Source organism: Nycticebus coucang, chromosome 18 (assembly GCF_027406575.1).
Source record: "Nycticebus coucang isolate mNycCou1 chromosome 18, mNycCou1.pri, whole genome shotgun sequence".
In the NCBI taxonomy this organism is placed as follows: domain Eukaryota; kingdom Metazoa; phylum Chordata; class Mammalia; order Primates; family Lorisidae; genus Nycticebus; species Nycticebus coucang.
Window position 1 is genome coordinate 43332106 of NC_069797.1, and position 21420 is coordinate 43353525.

At 38.9% G+C, this 21420-nt stretch overlaps 1 protein-coding gene across 2 annotated transcripts in view; it reads left to right on the plus strand.

Moving 5' to 3' along the window:
- The window catches only part of TRIM37 (tripartite motif containing 37), a 183709-nt gene that overhangs the window by 142077 nt on the left and 20212 nt on the right, over positions 1-21420 (plus strand). Inside the window, exons 24-25 of one of the 2 annotated variants that reach the window (XM_053567797.1) lie at positions 290-368; positions 19984-21394. In XM_053567797.1, the coding sequence (XP_053423772.1) occupies positions 290-368; positions 19984-19993 (89 nt within the window). In that variant the 3' untranslated portion in view covers positions 19994-21394. Of the gene's footprint in view, positions 1-289; positions 369-19983; positions 21395-21420 lie in introns of those variants that run through there. The other variant, XM_053567795.1, reaches the window with a different exon arrangement.

The window sequence follows — 21420 nt, forward strand, 5'->3', positions numbered from 1 at the left end:
TTGTTGAAGTCTCTTACATTTTCTTTCTCCTTTACTTTTCCATGTGTTTTCGTATACCTGCCTTAGATCACAAATCCTCTGAAGTCAGAGACTTGTTCAAAATCCAGCACATTTTTATTGCTTAAATAACACATTTAGTAAGGATACATTTAGGGACTTGGGAAGGAAAAATACTCTTATTATGTCCTTTTAAATTTTAAATGGTTTTGGCTTGGTCAGATGAATCTGTTAAAAAGGCAAATAAATCTTTAAAATTTTATCTTTTTTTTTTTTTTATTTTTAACTTTAGATACCCATTCCAGTTTTCCTGATGGTGAACAAATAGGCCCTGAAGATCTCAGCTTCAATAATGATGAAAACAGTGGAAGGTAATTTGCCAAATCAAGAGAACTGACTTGCAAGCTACCTTGATTCTCAGTTTTGCTGTGGTTGGTACTCAAATTTGTCATCAGTCAGATAATCTGATTTGGTATTATTTTCTTTTCATGTCTACCTGAAGTAATAACTTGGAAACCGTAAGAAGTAGCACAATTCTCATATAAAACACTAGTACGTGGGGAAAAATTAATAGGATGAGGAGAGTTCTTTGTAATGTAATAAAATAACGTCCTCAATTTAGGAAATTTATACACTCACAAAAGGCAGTTTATCTACTACAACAGAGGCCAATTATTGCCAGAATATGCACCTGCAAACAATGTACCTGCAACATGTGCTCTGTGACCTGCTCAGCCTCCATGCTCTTTTCTCTTTGGCGAGACACTCAGTTGTGTTCAAATGACCACCTTTATAGTTTTGAGTTTTAAACACAGTTTATAGTTTTATTACAGAGCAGAACAACTATTTATCAATAGATTCTACCCCATAGACACTTTGTATGAATAACTGAAGCAACACTAGACTAAATCTACTCTATGGAGTATGTTGACAAACTAAAATTTATCTTTTCTTATTTGTTCAAGTACAGGCACGCTATTTAATGGCATATATTCTCTGTGTTGGTGACTTTTGCAAATGTAATTTTAAATGAATTAAGTTAATGTGGATTGGTTATGTTCCTGGTCATGTGGACACATATAAGATTATTTAAAATTATTTCACTTTTTCTGCCTCTCATTATATAATTTTAGTGCAAAAAATATTTTAAAACCTTCTTTTATTAGTTGTACATTGATTTCAGTTTCAGTACATTTAAAGAGTCGTACATATTATATAGTGGCTTACATCAAGGTGAAACAGTGATAATAAGGTTTTCTTTCATACTCATAATTAACCCCAAATTATTACCAAGCTTTGCCATTGTGTCTCTGCATTTGTGTTTGAGCTGCTATATATCTGTGAAAATTACACTGAAAGTTGTCTTAGAAACCATTGAAAAAGCATGAATAGTTATATATACTTGTGAGAGGCGTCTCATCAGCTATATTTTACTTAATGAATATGTGTATTGTTCACTTTTCCATGTCTAGTGTCTTCCTGAATGCCATGACACATAGTTTACTTTTGTTCAAAATAGTTTGCACTTTTTGTTAATAAAATGAACTTCAAAAAAATATGCCTCTGCTATTTATTAAAAGTGAGACCAGAAGCTCCCTTTTTCTTCTCATACTGCCTGTGACTATTTAGTGATGTAGACAAAATTAGGCTTCTGATTAATTTGTTTTCAATTTCGTGATGAGAAGTGATGGGCAGTTTCTGTCCTAGTCCCTCTGAAATCACTATAAACCTAAAAGACCCACAGATGTCTTCCGAGATGATAGTTTTTAGTTCAGACTTGTTAGTTTTAATGGTAGCGTTTTTGGAAGATATTTAACTCCTCCCCCAGTTCCTGGCCATTTTCACTGATGTCAGGCACACCACTGATTTTTTTCCTCTTCCTTGATACGGTTTGCCTGTGTGGTTACGTTAGATTTTAGACACCAGTGAGGGAGGGAAGAGGCACAGAAGAATCAGTTGCTCTGCTTTGCTCTTCTACTTTCACTTTCTGCACCCTAATAGAGTCCTCACCATTTTCTTAGAAAACCTTTTCTCTTTCACTAAAAGGCATAATTTCTTGTATATTTTCTGCTATTACCTTGCTTCAGTATGCATTAAGAGTGTTTTTATCTCAAGTTCATTCCTAGAAAATCCCTTCTTGATAGGATTTTCTCATAAGCCTAAAGATGTGGTATTAATGCTTTATTGTGTATGAACATAGTGTTTCTGGACAGCCCATGTCATTGAAGCCTTCATTAACCTTCCAGGTAGATGACTGTATCCTACCCATTTGGTAGAGCAGTGGTTCTCAACCTTTAATACAGTTCCTGTGGGTCGTGACCCACAGGTTGAGAACCGCTTTGGTAGAGGAACCTGAGGTTCCCTGAAGGTTTAACACCACTGGCACGGATCAAATGAACTGCTTGTCTGGTGCCCTTTCCAGTTCACTGCTTTAGAACCAAACCCAACATTCTGATACCTAGTAATTAAAAACCTAAAGATTAGGCTGGGCATGGTGGCTCACATTTGTAATCCTAGCACTCTGGGAGGCTGAGGCGGTTGGATTGCTTGAGCTTAGGAGTTCAGACCAGCTGAGCAAGAACAAGACCCTGTCTCTAATAAAAGATAGAAAAAAATTAGCCAGGCCATTGTGGCAAATGCCTGTAATCCCAGCTACTTGGGAGACCGAGGCAGGAGGCTCGCTTGAACCCAGGAGTCAGAGGTTGCTATGAGCTAGGTTCACACCACACTACTCTAGTATGGGGTAACAGAGTGAGACTGTCTCAAAAACCAAAAAAAAAGAGTAAAGATACTAGCCGGGCGTTGTGGTGGTCGCCTGTAGTCCCAGCTACTTGGGAGGCTGAGACAAGAGAATCGCTTAAGCCCAGGAGTCGGAGGTTGCTGTGAGCTGTGTGAGGCCACGGCACGCTACCGAGGGCCAGAAAGTGAGACTCTGTCTCTACAAAAAAAAAAAATGAGTAAAGATTGTCCAATTTTTTTTAACCTTTTAATTTTCAGATAATTTTAGATTTGTAAGAGTTTTGAAAATTGTGGGTGAGTTCCCATGCACTTTGGCTAGCTTCTCCTTTCATTGATGTATTACATGATTATTGAACAATGATTAAAACTAAGAAATTGGTTATAGTACTATTAACCAAACTGTTGAATTTATTCATAATTCACCAGTTATTTCACTAATGTTCTTTTTCTGTTCCAGGATCCAGGCCAGGATTCCACATTGTATTTTGTTACCATGTTTCCTTAGTATCTTCCAGTCTGTGATAGTTCCTTGGTCTTTCCTTGCTTTCATGACCTTGATATTTTTGAAGAGGACCAGTTATTTTATAAAATCTTCAATTTGGGTGTGTCTCATACTTGCTTATGTGAAATTGAGGCTATGTGTTTGGGGGGAAACTGCAGTAGAGGCCCTGTGCCCTCGTTGGAGTATATTATGCTGATAATTTTTATTGGTGATTTTTAACCTTGATTACTTGGTTAGAGTGTAGTGTCTGCCAGTATTCTCCACTATAAATTTACTGTTTGTCCCTCCACATTACTAATGATTTGGGGTAAATGCCTTGAGGCTATGCAGATACCTGGTTTCTACTAAATTCTTGCCCATTGATTTTAGCACCCAGTAGTGAATCTTTTCTATGACAATTATTACTGTAGTGTTCTGATGATAGTTTTTTTTTTTTTTTTTTTTGTAGAGACAGAGTCTCACTGTACCGCCCCCGGGTAGAGTGCTGTGGCGTCACACGGCTCACAGCAACCTCTAACTCTTGGGCTTACGCGATTCTCTTGCCTCAGCCTCCCGAGCAGCTGGGACTACAGGCGCCCGCCACAACGCCCGGCTGTTTTTTTTGTTGCAGTTTGGCCGGGGCTGGGTTTGAACCCACCGCCCTCGGCATATGGGGCCGGCGCCCCACTCACTGAGCCACAGGCGCCGCCCCTGATGATAGTTTTTTAGTTCTCTAATATCTTCTATGTTTTTTATTAAAATACAGTAAGGAAAGGTCCTTTCCTCATTTACCTTTTTTATTTAGCTGCTTATTTATATGTATTAGTGAAATATACATTTGTTTTATTCTTTGAGTTATGATCTTATACTGTCATCATTTTATACTTGGCTTTTTCCAGTTTGGGCCATCGGAAGCTCTTTCAGGTTGGCTCTGTGTCCTTTTGATATGTCCCATTCTTGTTTGTTTTTTAACCATTTCTTTACTTTTTGACACCCCGACGTAACTCCAATTTCATCTTGTATTCAAGTTCATTTTGTATTTTCACTACCCTGGTCATGGAATCAACTACTTCTTGAGGTACTATGGTTCCTTTTATTGGAGAATAGTATTTAGGAATAAATAGTATTTAGGTGTAGAATATTTTTTGATTTATAGAATTTTTTTGACTCAGATGATGGTTCTTTTATAGACCAGTAGAGTATAACTAAATACCTTGTCATTTGGGGCATTTCATTTTACTTTGTTGCTTTAAAGTTCAATGCAGAGAAGGTGTTGAATGTACGGAAAATAAATTAATTAAAATATAACCTAGGTACATACTCTCCTACTTTGAATCATCTTTAGATTACTTGGAATCCTAAATCCAGTATAAGTAATGCTATGTAAATAATTGTTATATTGTAGTTGATCGTATTTTTATTGGGTTTTTAAAAAATATTTTCAATCTGTTTCAATTCAGTGATGTGGAACCCAGGACATAGAGGGTTGGCTGTATTTACTGATGCAAATACAGCTATTTATATATATTTCTGTATATATCTGTGTAAAGCTTTTTTTTTTGTAAAGAAAAGGTATAAGCCTATGTTGCTAATAGTTCAGCTTCCCCGGGCTCGTTCTAGCTTTCACTCTTGTTTATAATGTCTTTCTTCAACAGTGAGTAGCCTGACTGTCATCAGCTACAGAAACTTACTTGTTAAACCCTAATATACAAACCAAGTAATTTCAGAACTGTTGACTTCTATACCTTTGTAAGAAACTACATTTGAGTATAGTGATTCTATTCAGCTCTTTTTGTCTTTTTCTTTCGAGTATTATGTCAAAATACTTTCTCAAAGTTATTTAGGTCCTTTGATCCAAAATTACATTAGTTTCTTTCCTGTCCCCTTCACTGTGATGTGGTTCATTTGTAATACCGTTAGATTCATCTGTTGTAGTCTACATTCTGTCCTCCCCCACATATACTGGTTGATTTTTTAATTTACAAACATAAAAATTCAGTCTCTCTGGTATATAGTTCTGGGTATTTTGACAAATGTCACTCATCCACCACCATGATACTACACAGAACATTTCAGTCATCCCCTAAATTCCCTGTATGGATAAACACCTGCCTCTCTCTCTAGCAGCTCCTGGCTACCACTCATCTATTCTCTGTCCTTTTAGTTTTCCTTTTTCTAGAGAGTCATATAGAATCAGAATGTGTAACCTTCTGCTTAGCAACATGGGATTAAGTTTTATCTATCATTGTGGCTTGATATTTCATTCCTTTTTATTGCTGGATATTCCATTGTGTGAATATATTACAGGCTTTTTACTTACCTGTTGAAGGATATTTGGGTTGTTTATATTTTAGGGTGATTATGAACCTTATCAACATTAGTATATAGATTTTTATGTCCACATAAGCTTTTTTTCTCTAGGGTGTTTATACGTCTAGGAGTAGGATTGCTGGGTGGGTAGTATAGAATTATCTGGCCTTTGTCCCCAATTCTTGGGAAGTCCCCTCTAAATCCTTGCTGTTTCCCAAGTGATAGGAGTTATTTATGGTGGGCTCTCTAGTTTATGCTAACAAGACAGCTCAGGATGGAGGCTGGCCATTCCAGAAAGGCCAGCCATGTGATTAGATGGTTGAGGCTCTGACCTACATGATAACTCAGTTGAGTTCAGCCTCATTGCCAATGATTCAGTCGTGCCTACATACTGAAATTCCAATAAAAACTCTGGATACTGAAGTTTGAATGAGCTCCCCTGGTTGGCAGCACTCGGTACTGATGTATATCAATATTCCGGGAAGGTAACTTGTCTTAAAGACAAGGAACCTTTACATTTGGGACCTTTCCTGACCTCACCTATGTGTCTCTCCTTTTATCTGGTTCATATTTGTCATAATAAAACTGGTCATAAGTAAAGTGCTTTTCCTGAGTTCTGTGGGTCATTCTAGCAGATTATCAACCTTAAGTGGGAAGTAGGAGCCCCCAAATTTGTAGCCAGGTGATCAAAAGTAGGGTGGGTCTCAGGATCCCTGGATGTGGAGCTGGTGTCTGATGTGTGTGCAGTCTTGTGGAGGACTTTGCCCTTACTCTGGGAAGCTTGGCCTATCTGTAGGTAGTTGGTATCGGGACTCATTGTACTGAGTCACATAGGAAGTATATTCTTAACTTGGTAAGAAGCTGCCAAATTTCCCTGAGTGGTAATGTCATTTTGCATTATCACCTCAACATGTGAGAGTGCTAGTTTCGCCTCACAAACACTTGGTACTGTTAGTACTTTTTATTTTAGCCATCCTGATAGGTATGTTATAGTATTTGTTTTGCTGATATTTTGCTGGGAATTTTTGCATCTATTCAGAAGGGGTATTGATACATAATTTTATTGTTCTGTTTCATCTGATTTGATGTCAGAGTAATGCTGACCTCACAAAATGAATGTTCTCTCTTCTGGAAAAGCTTGTGTAGCTGTTAGTGTTATCTATTTAACAGTCTGGAAGGTGGTTTCTTTTTCGTAGGTGTGGTGTTTGGGGTATGTATCCTACTTAGTGTTCTCATACCTTCTGTGTCGGTTGTCTCATGTTTTTGAAAGAAACTCAGTCATTACTTCTTCAGAGACTCCTTCTGCCTGTTGTCTTCCACTCGTCCTTGTAGGTTCCAGTTGTCCTTGTGAGTGTGTTGCATCAACATGTCCCACAGCTGTTAGATGTTCTGTTCTTGGCTGGTTTTGTTTTTCTTTGTTTTTCTTCACTTTTTTCCTGTTGTATTTCAATTAGGGTAATTTTTGTTAACTTATTTTCAGGTTTCCTGATTCTTTAGCAGTGTAGCATCTACTGATAGCTGACTGAAGACACTGACCATCTCTGTGTACACCTGACCTTCCTAGCATAGTCTTCACCATTGCTGAGATTGCCCATATGATGGTTCATGTTGTCCACTTTTTTTTTTTCACTGCAGTAACCATAGTTTTAAAAATTCTCTGTTTCAAAATCTATCATATCTGAGTCTGGTTATAATTGCTTCATCCCTTCAGAGTGTGTTTTTACTTAACCTCTTCTTATCCCTCTGTATTTTGTTAAAAGCAACACATCTCATGTAGGACAGTAGATAATTTGATAGTAGATAGTTTCTGTGCCTGCAAATGGGCAGGCCTTTCCTGCTGCTGAGATGTTCACTGAAGGATTAGATTAGTCTAATGATTAAGACGTGCTTAGTTCAAGGTTTGCTTTGCTATAATATGACTGACCTTAGTGGCTTTGGTTCCTGTAGGCAAACTTGGTATTTCTGATTGGGGTTGGGTTCTGACCCTGTGCTGTGCCTCAGCAAGGGTCCCCGGGTGCTTTTCTTGCTCTCCTGTCCTCCTTCTAGAAATATCTGTTATTTGAAGCTTGACTGTGGGCTAGGCAGGGCTGTCATTCTTGGATTAAGCTACAGTTTTCGGCACTGTGGGGGAGGGGGTGCTTACTTTACTCGCCCCTTTCCCAGGGTTGGGGCTTTTCTTCCTTTGCGGCAGTGACTACCAGCATCCTGAGGGCAGCAGGATTTATGGACCTTCCCCCCCATAGAATAATACCCCTGTTTTATAGAGGAGACAGGGGAGAGTCCCGTGAGTTTCTTGACCCTCCCCCAAGGCTGCTGCATACCTCTCCTGGGTCTGCACCACAGTTAACACTTTACTGTGAGAACATGGTACAGTTTTGAAGAAAAAGCCGCAATTTCTACAGGCCTCCAGGCCTTCACTGGGCTGCAGCATGTATTCTGCCTTCACTTTACCTGAACTCTTCTGTAAAGTGTCTCCTCACAGCCAACATAGAATAGTGAATGTGTCTCCTTCAGGCACCCACCCCTCTCTCAATTTGGAGCCATTAGGTTCATCTGCAACCTCGGCTTTCCCAATGTATTTGGGAAAAGTCTTAATTTGTAGTCAATCTGGATCTTTTTCGTTGTAAGAATGAAAGCAATGTTCCCAACTCCACATCCCAGAGTGGAAGCTGGAAATGCTGGCATTTTTTTTTAATATGTAAAGTACATTTTCTTGAATTTAACATGAATCTAATTTTAAATCCACAACTCAAAAAATAACAAGCCATTTAAAATGTTTTATCTGAAATTTTATTTTTAAATTATAAAGGTGATAAAATTGTAGAAATTTATAAAATAGAAAACTTCAAGCAGATATTCAGGGCAACTTTAATCTGTGTTTCCAGGTTAAATAAAATTTTTAAAGAAAAAGGAAAACTCTAAAGAGCTGTTTTCCTTTTGGCATGTTCGCTTTAGTCAGTACGTGGTAATGTTTTTAGATTTCTCCATATTCTACATCTGGTTCCCACATGAACCAATCCATGCCTTCATAGTGTAGGTTTATAGAAGTTTTAAAACTATGCCTAGGAATGCTTAGGAGCCAATGGTAACATTAGCCATGCTGTAGTTTGGGCTGCTAGCTTTTCTTTTCTTTTCTTTCTTTCTTTTTGTTGTTAAATCATAGCTATGTACATTAGTGCAATCAAGGGGTACAATGTGCTGGTTTCATATACAATCTGGAATATTCTCATCAAACTGTTCAACATAGCCTTCATGGCATTTTCTTAGTTATTGTATGTAGACATTTGTATTCTGCCTTTAGTAAGTTTCGCCTGTACCCATTCTAAGATGCACCATAGGTGTGGCCCCACCCGTTACTCTCCCTCCACCAAAACGTCCCCCCTCCCTTCCCCTTCCGTGGCCCTTTCCCTAGTCTTATGCTTTAGTTGGGTTATAGCCTTCATGTGAAAGCTATAATTTAGCTTCATAGTAGAGCTGAGTACATTGGAAACTTTTTCTTCCATTCCTGAGATACTTTACTAAGAAGAATATGTTCCAGCTCCATCCATGTAAACATGAAAGAGATAAAGTCTCCATCTTTCTTTAAGGCTGCATAATATTCCATGGTATACATGTACCACAATTTGCTAGTCCATTCGTGGGTCGATGGGCACTTGGGCTCCTTCCATGACTTAGCAATTATGAATTGGGCTGCAATAAACATTCTGGTACAGATGTCTTTGTTATATTGTGATTTTTGGTCTTCTGGGTATAAACCTAGTAAAGGAATTATAGGATCGAATGGCAGGTCTATTTTTAGGTCTCTGAGTATTCTCCAAACATCCTTCCAGAAGGAACGTATTAGTGTGCATTCCCACCAGCAGTGTAGAAGTGTCCCCTTTTCTCCACATCCATGCCAACATCTCTGGTTTGGGGATTTTGTTATGTGGGCTACTCTGACTGGGGTTAGGTGATATCTCAGAGTAGTTTTGATTTGCATTTCTCTGATGATTAAGGATGATGAGCTTTTTTCATGTGTTTGTAGATCCTGCGTCTGTCTTCTTTAGAGAAGTTTCTCTTCAAGTCCCTTGCCCACGCTGAGATGGGGTCACGTGATCTTTTCTTCCTCATACGTTTGAGTTCTGTGTGGATTCTGGTTATTAGACTTTTATCGGAGGTATAACCTGAAAATATTTTCTCCCATTCTGAGGGCTGTCTGCTTGCTTTACTCACTATGTTCTTGGCTGTGCAGAAGCTTTTTAGTTTGATCAGGTCCCAGTAGTGTATTTTTGATACTGCTTCAATTGCCTGGGGAGTCCTCCTCATAAAATATTCACCCAGGCCGATTCCTTGAAGAGTTTTCCCTGCACTTTCTTCAAGTATTTTTATAGTTTCATGTCTTAAGTTTAAATCTTTTATCCAGTGAGAGTCTATCTTAGTTAATGGTGAAAGGTGTGGGTCTAGATTCAATCTTCTACAGGTTGCCAGCCAGTTCACCCAGCACCATTTGTTAAATAGGGAATCTTTTCCCCACTGAATGTTTTTAATTGGCTTGTCAAAGATCAAATAATGGTAAGTAGCTGGATTCATCTCTTGGTTCTCTATTCTGTTCCAGACATCTACTTCTCTGTTTTTGTGCCAGTACCGTGCTGTTTTGATCACTATCGATTTATAGTACAGTCTCAGGTCTGGTAGCGTGATTCCTCCTGCTGTGTTTTTATTGCTGAGTAATGTTTTGGCTATTCGAGGTTTTTTCTGATTCCATATAAAACGAAGCATTATTTTTTCAACATCTTTAAAATATGACAATGGAGCTTTAATAGGAATTGCATTAAAATTATATATTGCTTTGGGTGGTATAGACATTTTAACCATGTTGATTCTTCCCAGCCATGAGCATGGTATGTTTTTCCATTTGTTAACATCTTCAGCTATTTCTTTTCTTAAAGTTTCATAGTTCTCTTTGTAGAGATCTTTCACGTCCTTAGTTAGATATACTCCCAAATATTTAATCTTCTTTGGCACTACTGTGAAAGGAATAGAGTCCTTGACTGTTTTTTCAGCTTGGCTATTGTTGGTATATATAAAGGCTACAGTTTTATGGGAGTTGATTTTGTAGCCTGAGACATTGCTATATTCCTTGATCACTTCTAAAAGTTTTGTAGTAGAATCCCTAGTGTTTTCCAGATATACGATCATATCATCTGCGAAGAGTTAAAGTTTAATCTCTTCTGACCCTATGTGGATACCCTTGATCGCCTTTTCTTCCCTAATTGCAATGGCTAAAACTTCCATTACAATGTTAAAGAGCAGTGCAGACAATGGGCAACCTTCCCTGGTTCCTGATCTAAGTGGAAATGATTTCAATTTAACTCCATTCAATATGATATTGGCTGTGAGTTTGCTGTAGATGGCCTCTATTCGTTTAAGAAATGTCCCTTCTATACCAATTTTCTTAAGTGTTCTGATCATGAAGGGATGGTGGATATTATGAACAAAAAAGCTTTTTCTGTATCAATTGAAAGAATCATATGGTCCTTATTTTTTAATTTGTTTATGTGTTGAATTACATTTATAGATTTACATATATTGAACCAGCCTTGAGACCCTGGGATAAATCCGACTTGGTCATGGTGTATAATTTTTTTGATGTATTGTTTGATTCTGTTTGTTAGGATCTTATTGAGTATTTTAGCATCAATATTCATTAGTGATATTAGTCTATAATTTTCTTTTCTTTTTTTTTTTTTTTTTTTTGTAGAGACAGAGTCTCACTTTATGGCCCTCGGTAGAGTGCCGTGGCCTCACACAGCTCACAGCAACCTCCAACTCCTGGGCTTAAGCGATTCTCTTGCCTCAGCCTCCCGAGTAGCTGGGACTACAGGCGCCCGCCACAACGCCCGGCTATATAATTTTCTTTTCTTGTTGGGTCTTTCCCTGGTTTGGGGATGAAGGTGGTATTTGCTTCATAGAATGTGTTGGGTAATATTCCTTCTTTTTCTATATTTTGGGAGAGGTTTAGTAGTATAGGTACTAGTTCTTCTTTAAAGGTTTGGTATAATTCTGACGTAAAGCCATCTGGTCCTGGGCTTTTCTTTTTAGGGAAATTTTGTATAGTTGATGCTATTTCAGAACTTAATATAGGGCCTGTTCAACATTTCCACTTCATTCTGGCTAAGTCTTGGTAGGTGGCGTACTTCCAGGTATTGGTCGATTTCTTTCAGATTTTCATATTTCTGAGAGTAGAGTTTCTCGTGGTATTTGTTAAGGATTTTTTGAATTTCTTATCAGCCTGTTGTTATTTCATCGTTACCATTTCTGATTGATGAAATTAGAGATTTTATTCTTTTTTTCCTGGTTAGGTTGGCCAAAGGTTTATCTGTTTTATTGATCTTTTCAAAAAACCAACTTTTGGATTTATTGGTCTGTTGTATAATTCTTTTGTTTTCAATTTCATTTAGTTCTTCTCTGATTTTGGTTATTTCTTTTCTTCTGCTAGGTTTGGGGTTGGAGTGTTCTTCCTTCTCCAGTTGCTTGAGATGCCCCTCTCCATTTTCTTGAGGAAGGCTTACAGTGCTATAAATTTCCCTCTTAGGACTGCCTTTGCAGTATCCCAGAGGTTCTGGTAATTCGTGTCTTGATTGTTGTTTTGTTCCAAAAGTTTGGTGATTTCCTTCTTAATCTCGTCTATAACCCATCTATCCTTGAGCATAGGTTGTTTATCTTCCATGTTTTTGTATGGGTATTCAGGTTACTGTTGTTATTGAATTCAACTTTTATTCCATGATGGTCTGAGAAGATGCAAGGAATAATTTCTAATTTTTTGAATTTGCTGAGGTTAGATTTGTGGGATGTGGTCGATTTTGGAGTGTGCTCCGTGGGCTGATGAGAAAAATGTGTATTCAGTTTTGTTGGGATGAAATGTTCTGTAGATGTCTGTTAAGTCCAGATGTTGAATGGTTGAGTTTAAATCTAAAATTTCTTTGTTTAGCTTCTTTTTGGAGGATCTATCCAGCGCTGCTAAAGGGGTGTAAAAATCTCCAACTACTATGGAACTGGTGGAAATTGAGTTGCTCATGTGTGTTAGAGTTTCTGGTATAAATTGAGGTGCGTTCTGATTGGGTGCATAAATATTAATAATTGAGGTCTCATCGTATTGAGTATTACCTTTAACAAATATAAAGTGTCCATCCTTATCCTTCCTTATTTTGGTTGGTTTAAAGCCTATTGCGTCTGCAAACAGGATTGCAACGCCTGCTTTTTTCTGCTTTCCATTTGCCTGGAATATAGATGACCATCCCTTCACCTTAAGTCTATATTTGTCTTTTAATGTAAGATGCGATTCTTGTATGCAGTAGATATCTGGCTTGAGTTTTTGTATCCAGTCAGCCAACCTGTACTTCTTTAGAGGATAGTTTAAACCATTCACATTAATTGAGAATATTGATAAGCCTTTTGAGAGTCTGGTGGACATTTTTAATCCTTTTGTGACTGTGGAAGTTGGAATTTGATCAAAAATTTCTGGGTGGGTTTACTTCTGTGGTGGAGGATTACACTGGTCTTTATGGAGGATAGGTCTCAGAATATCCTGGAGAGCTGGTTTAGTTATGGCAAATTTCTTCAACATGTGAATGTCATTGAAGTATTTAATTTCTCTGTCATAAATGAAATTCAGTTTAGCTGGGTACAGGATCCTGGGTTGAAAGTTATTTTGTTTTAGGAGATTAAATGTCGATGACCATCCTCTTCTAGCTTGAAAGGTTTCAGCAGAGAGATCTGCAGTTATTCTAATATTCTTCCCCTTGTAGGTGGTTTTCTTTCGTCTGGTGGCTTTCAGAATTTTCTCCTTCATATTAATTTTAGTGAAGTTGATTATGATGTGTCTGGGGGATGTCTTATTTGAGTTGAGTCATGCTGGAGTTCTGAAACTGTCTGCTATCTGAATTTGAGAATCTCTTGGCATGTCTGGAATGTTCTCCTTCATAAGAAGGAGAAGAGACTCTGTGCCTTGTGAAGCCACTTCGTCGCTTTCGGGGATCCCTATAAGACGAATATTGGTTTTCTTAGAATTATCCCAGAGCTCTCTGAGAGAGTGATCTGTTTTTGCCCTCCATTTCTCTTCCTCTTTGAGAGTTTGGGAGCGTTCGAAAACTTTGTCTTCAATGTCAGAAATCCTTTCTTCTACTTGCTCCATTCTGTTACTGAGGGATTCTACTGTGTTTCTCAGATCTTTGAGGGCTGCAACTTCTTGTATCAATGTGTCAAAATCTTTGGTCATTTGGTCTTTGAATTCGTTGAATTCTTGAGATATCTTTTGGGTTACTGCTTGGAATTCTAATTCGATCTTTTTTGCTATCCAGATTCTGAATTCGATTTCTGACATCTCAGCTATTTTTTGTGCATGGGATCTTGTGCTGTGTCTGCCCCGTTGATCCTTGGGGGAGTTGATCTACTCTGATTATTCATATTGCCAGAGTTTTTCTGTTGATTTTGCCTCATGATTGCTTTTCACCGTTGCCTCTGGCCGTCCTCAGAGTTGGGGAGGTGTCTCTCCAAGGTTAGGCCCCAGTGGGATCACTCTATTGTTGCTGGATGTTTGTAGGGAGTGACCTTGTGTAGTTCCTCTGGGGCTAACTCAGCTAGGGAGTTCTGGTTGTGTAAGCAGCTCTGGCGTGTGACACACCCGGATCCAGCAACAGGGTGGGAGGTGGTGCACACGGTTCTGGGAGTGTTGGCACTCAGTGACTTTGGCACAGAGCGCTCAAGGCTCCAGCAGTCTCTGGCCAGGAGAAGGGCTCTGTGCAGAGGCAGGGAGGGCTCCAGAGGGCACGTGGCTACCAGTTATCTGTGGCTAGACTAGCAGGCCAGTGTGGCGGCAGGGAGGGTACAGGAGGGAGGACGCGGGATTGCACGGCTCCCACAGTTTTTGGTCAGGGCATGCAGAATCCGGCGGGTGTGGGTCACGGGTAGGGGGTCGCAGAGCAGCTCTCATGGAGGTCCGGGCGGTGCCAAGCCCAGGAGTTTGAGGTTGCTATGAGCTGTGACACCACAGCACTCTACCCAGCGCAACAGCCCGAGGCTTCATTGTGCCAAACCAGTCTCACTCTGCCCGTAAGGCTTTAGGCTGCTCAGTCACTAGGTTACTAGCTCCCGCCTGATCCTTGCTCTGAGTCTCACAGTGGCTCCCTGCGGCCCAGTTCAGCGGCTCAGTCTGGGGCCCTAGACAATGCCTAAAGTTCTCCGCACTCCTGCTCAAGCTCTCCCCAAGGCAGTTCAACTGAGTGCCAAGTCCAGAAACACTGAAATAGTTCACAGGTAAGGCCTTTCTGGTTTGCAGTCTCACTGCTGCTTGTACTTAACGGTTGCTGGCAGGATTAGGTCGATCGAACACATGCAACCACTTGCCAGTTTTCCACTGTTTTTGTCCTTCTCTTGGGATCCAGAAGTCCCTTGCTGACTCCCTGTATCCTCAAAGGGATGATTATAGGCAGATCCCACCAGCCAGAGATGCCTGGAGTCTTTTCTCCCCAGACTCACTATGCCTAGTTGCAAGGAAGCTGTTACTCGGCCAGCATCTTGTTCCACCCTCCCATATTCTTTCTTTCTCTCCTGCGCCGGCCATCCATGCCACCTGTACCGGTGCTGGCGACCGGAGACCAGGGGCAACGCGCTCCGGCTGTCTCCTGTGGCCCCTGGGCCTCTACACTGCCCCACTCTATATCTGTTTCTAAATACTCTTTTCTCTGGCTGACACATTGACAGGGAATCTTAATTTCCATTCATGTTCTGCAGAGCTCTGCCCAGCCAGAGTCCTCACCTGAATCCTGCAGGTTCCTCAGTGTGTCCCGATGGGAAGTCTGCTCCATAGGCTTACTTCCTGTTCAGTTTTATTTGACCTGGTGAGCCTATAGCAACTCTGTGTTAATTAATGGGCCAGCCCTAATGTTCCTAATATCGACCAGTGTAATGACTTGCAGGGACAACTTTTCATCTTTGGTTAAACTCCATGTACTCGTTTGGAGAGATGTTTTCTCCCAAAGTATCCTCATCCCTGGCAATTTTGCACATTTGTTTCTCTGGTCTATCCTACAGCAGGCCCAGAAAAATCAAATACAAACTGTGTAAGTTTAATCAAATGTGTGAGGGCCCCTGCTCGCACCATGAAGATGGGGCTCTTCTCATCTGGAGGTTCTGTGACTGGGGCAGCTCAGCCTAAGAGGCATGCTAAACCCAGCTGCCCAGGGAGGAGTGCTTTCTCACTGAACAATATTTTCAGTCTCAGAAAAGGACCTGATTTGTTTGAAGTGGTGTTATACACAGGCCAAGCAAAGGTAGGTTTCCTAAAGTGCAGTATTAGGAGGTTCTTTACTGATTGCTGTTAAGATGACAGGTGACAAGTTTGTCATCAAAGAAAATGATCAAACACCTCACCAATGCAGACAATCATTTCTGATAATTTGTTGACGGGTAAATTTCTATCAAGGTCAAATGATTTTACTGTGCCTGGTGGTTCACTTACATCTTGTCATGTGCTACTTTGAACTGAGTAATACTGTGTTTTAGGGTTTTTCCCCAAGTGTAATAACAGTTAATGAAAATGTTCTTTTTCTGTCATTTCCCACTTTAGCAAAGCCCTTCAAATATATCATCCTTTCAGAAATTTTTTTTTCTCAATTCTTGCTTCTTTGGGTTCTATATACAGTCATGCTAAGTAATGAATGAATTTAGGCATTAGGAGTTGAAGATTGAAGACTGTTGTTAACTATGTGACAGTAACTTACTATTTATAGTGAGATCCTGTCTCTAAATAAATAAACAAGACCTAAGGCCATGCCAGAAAAGGGTTAAATTGTGCACTCCTACCCTTACCTGTTCTAAATGCCACAAGTTTTTTTCTTTTTCTCTAGCTATATAGTAGCTGAACAAGCACTGGCCCTAGAGATAAATAAAATGAAATAATTGCAGCTCTCAAACTCCCAGGCACTGACCGACATCCCCACCCACCTCCCACCCAGTTCCACTAGGCACAACTACCTGTTTGATTGAACAAGAGACTTGATTTCAGTCTCACACTGCCAACTCAAAAGTTTTGGCAGGCTCTTGGAGTCCTGTAAAAGACCTGAAGTAAAGAACTGAATTCTACCTTCCCCCTCCACCCCCCTTTTTTCTTGGAGCCAGAGTTTAACTATGTCACCTTTCTCAGAGTGCCATGGGGTCATAGCTTCCAGCAACATCAAACTCTTGGGCTCCAGGGGTCCTCTTGCCTCAGTTTCTCCAGGTGTCTGGGACTACAGGCACCCACCACAGTGCCCAGCTGGTTTTTCTATTTTTAGTAGAGACCAAATCTCACTCTTGATCAGGTTGGTTTTGAACTTCTCAGCTCAGGCGATCCACCTGCCATGGCCTCCCAGAGTGCTAGGATTACAGGCATGAGCCACTGTGCCTGGCCTCCACCTCATTTTAATGTTAAGTCAACCCCAAAATGAAAAAAGGGGTGTGTTACACACATATCACTGTGCACACATTCTGTCTTTCTTGCCAATATTGATAAGATTCCCCACTCCTTGCTAAATGTATGTTAAAGCCTGCAAGGCATAAAGGCCGGCTTCTTACCTACTTTCTCCAGAATGTACTTTTAGCTTTCCCAAGGTCATGCTACCCCCAATCCATACATTGTCTTTTGCAGAAAAATTAGGTTTCTCTTTGCTTCCTCAGTAGATCTCATGATCTTTTTCGTTACAACTCCATCCCTTTAGATAGATGTCTTGCTCGTTAGGCTTCACTCTGTCTTTCACATCATCCCTTCTGTCTCTTATCTTATCCCATAATTCTCCAGAAAGACTTGGAACCACAACTCGCCCGATTATTTCCTAAAGGGGAAGAAGGCCTTAGTGAAAGAGAAAAACTTGTGGTTGGATGAGCTGTCAGAATGAAGTCGTCTGGAGATTTGATTTGTGGAGTCACCCTTTTCCCAGGGCAGGTCCTGTTCCTCTTCTCTTTTAGGATTCTGATTCCTGTCTTCCTCTCCCCCCAGCTTAAACAAAGGGGGGAAACATGTACATGTTGTCTTCTGGGGGAAAATAATGTTAAGGCAGCACTTAGCAAATTTTCTTTTTTAAATGTTCCAAGCTTAAGAAAATTACCATCCCAGGGTGGTTTGGTTTTTTGTTTTTTCCCAGTTCTGAGGGAATCTGTCCAAATTTAAACATTGAATAACTTTCTTTTAAATAAAAAGACAAATGACTTAATGGTTTTAAAATTGTTAGGTTTTATTAAGATAATTGGCAAAATTTCAACATACTCCTTACCTGTATGAACAGTTTTAATAAAATATGAAGGATCACTCATGATTACAACCAAACTCAAAAGTGAGCTGTAGAGAGCAGGTTTATAAATTGATAAATGTACTTGGTAAGAAATTATTCACTTCATTTGTTTCACTCCATAGAGAATTCTTTGCAGAGAAATGTCATGACCAAGAGAACAAAGCCTGCCTCACCAGAGAGCACCTAGAGTAAGAGTTTTCACAATGATGTATCTGTGGATTATCAAATACATCAAAGTTTATTAGAGTATTTCCTTTTCAAAAACAACTGCTGTGTCCATGTGGAGTTCCCTGTCCCATTTCGTGTTTTCTAATTGGTACAATAAATAGTCTTCAAAGTGGATAAAATATTGCTAGAGGAAGTAACAATTAATTTTTAACACAGTACTATTTGTCTGGAAAAGAGTTGTGTTATAATACTGGCAGTATCTTGTTTTGTAAGAGATGTTTAAGCTATTTGCAAGGCAAAACAGAAGAGTGGGTATTTGTCATTTAATGTCACATGATTTTCACAGGTGAAAATATTCTTCTGCATATTTATGATCCGAAGAAAATTTGTCTCAAATTCAGGTGTGAACAAAACTATAGTATCCCCTTTTATGGATTTGCTTAGGTGAAAATGCTTACTGAGTGAATAAATTAGGTCTAAAAACTAATAATTTGGATCACAAAGCCTCAGGAAGACTTGGATGGGGGAAGGAAAGTACTTGAACCACAGCAATTTGATCTGTTAACAAACTTCTCTATGAGTCATTTTCATCTGCCCACTGGATGGTGTAGTTCTTACTGGCACAGTGTTCCAACGATGGAGTGTGGTTGCCATGAAAATGCAGTGTTGACACTACCACTATAAATGTGGTCAGAATTAGACTTAGTGTTGACATTGACATTGCCCTTGGAAAAGGTGTTACTTTCAAGAAGCCTCCTAAATTAAGTGCAACAGTAACTTTAATCTTATTAATTCAAGGACAATGGATGGCACTTCTAGGTAAAGAAAGGTATATACATAAATGTGTTTCTACCCATCCTTTTTAGTACAGACCTAAATGGGATTAATCGCCCCAGTGTTTGATGCTGTGATGTTGCCTAACCTCAGATACCCCGCAAAAGTACACATCTAGAAAATGAACAAAGGAAACCTTTAAATCAGGGATTGACTCCCTTTGAAACTCACAGTGAATGTACAAGGAGTTTGTAATGACTTCAGTTGGTGACTTGAAGTCTGTTTCCCTACCAATACTATACTCTCTTGTTTATATTTGTTTTACTATTCCTATTCTAACAAAACTTGTTTAGCAGGCAAACAAATTGATGCAGATGTTAGACTGAAAAGGATACTGTCACTCTTTAGGGACTGAGTATAGAACTCTCATCACCACTAAATTACACAATGAATAAAAGTACAAAACACATAATTCACAGATTATACCTCAGCATTAACAGTTAATATATAGATATAGATACTTTTATATCTGTCTAATATTTTTACAATCACCAGATACACCATCATTAAATACAAGTTACAGAAGTGTGTAGATACCATTAGTTAGAGGGTTACTTATTGCTTACTTCAGCAAGCAGCAAATAAGGGCACAGGATTTAAACTGAAGGGAACTACTTTCTATCGCCAGTGGCATTAAGATATAACACTGCATTTCACAAAGCACTGCTTTTTATCTAGTTTATAGAACCAAGAGCAGCATGTGTCAAACCAATAACCACTACTTTAGTATGTGTTACAGAATTTTAAAGGACTTACCTTACAAATGGTACCTAACTACTCTATAAATATGCATGTTGTAAACAAATGAATAGTAACTATTTTTACAATATTGGATTATAATGATCACACTAGAACTACTTTGCTTTATTTTCTAGAGGTAATGGTATGAGAAATGGAGTTAACACTGCTGTGTAATCAGACTACAAAATCCAGACCCTTAAAGATGGGTCTGTGTTTGTCCCAGCTTCATCCAGCCATTTTTTCCACACTGAAAAGGCCTATCACTTGTAACTTTTTCCTCCTCTACTCTGATCAAAAACATTACCAATAGACTATAGAAATTTTTTAAAAGTTTGTTTTACTTAGCCAAGCACTTTGAACTATAATGTGTACCAATATTCTGCTGCCTCTGTTTTCTTGTTTTCTTAGGATAATTTGATTTGGAACCAACACTGCACCCGATGGGTTATTAACAAGATCTAGGCTTCAGAAAATGACATATACAAGTGAGGTCCATGTATGGGGGCAAAGCATCAGAACGATGGAAGATTCTAGTCACGTAGTTGGAGCCATGTTCACTCACTTTTCAATATGTGTCACAGACTTGAGAAAAGAATTGACTTCAAAATCAAGAGAAAACAAATATTTGAAAAATCTCTACTTACATCCAAATTTTTAAAAATAAAATGTGTAGATTAACAATCTGATCATAGTTAAAATGAAGCTGTTATTTTTTATAGCTATACTGACACTCAAAATATGCTACAGTCATCTATTTTTTAAAATTCAGGAATTTTAGTCCTCCATTATGAGACTAGGGAACATGAAGTAATTGTATCATCATGTAGAAATACCATTAGGCAATGGACATTTCTCAGCAAGAGCATTTGTGCGTTCTGACAGAATGAGTGATCACTGCAATGGGCTACCCTTGTCCACAGTTGATAAGGACAGATAACACCAAGACATTCTTGATTCTCAGAGAATCAGAGGCTGCTTCACTGAATGAATCTGATTATTTATTGTCCTTAAAGATATGCTTCTAGCTTGAAACTGCAGAAATGGCAAAAGTAGATATATTTTAAGAGTAACTATATCGGCAGTCAGAAGCTGCAAGTAACAGGACACTGGTGCATCCTCCAATTATAATTACACAGACCTGGCTCTCAGTCACCTGCGTTCTCCTTCACACTTGGCCTCTGGGTTCACTTTAGGCAATTCTTTCAGCCTCCTTCATACCAATTTATTTCCTTGGGGGAAATAATTTTAAAGGAGTTGAAACTAGCAATTTTCAGTCTCCAACACCACATTTTATTTTATAGTAATAGTTGCCTTTGCTGTCCGAACTAAAAAATAAAGGCAAAAATATAGAAATGCTATTTGGTTTTCTTTTTAAATGGCATTTTAATTCTAGTATATTTGTACCTGACATCATCTCCATTAAACTAGTTCTATTCCTGAGATGAAGGTACAGTGAAAAACATATTAGCATCATAGATTAAAACCAGTCTCCTAAAATGCTAACAAAAATTCCACCAAAACCCCCAAATAACTATACCCTACGAAATATTTAATTCAAAAAAGTTCTGTTTTACAGAAAAAAAAAATCAATAAATCTTTTTGACTGTAAACCACCTCACAAGTCTGAGAAGATAACACTTTTACACTAGTTTTCTACTTTCATTGCTACCAGTTAAAATCCATATGGCTTTTAGTCTTTTGCCTACCCCCAAATGGGGGGAAGGGATGTTTCCTCATAGTCCCCAGAATTTTGAGGGACATTACCTAACTGAATTTTGCATTAAATTTTCCATAGATATTAGGCACATCAGACCAGATTTCAACTTTGTTGAGATTTCAACACTA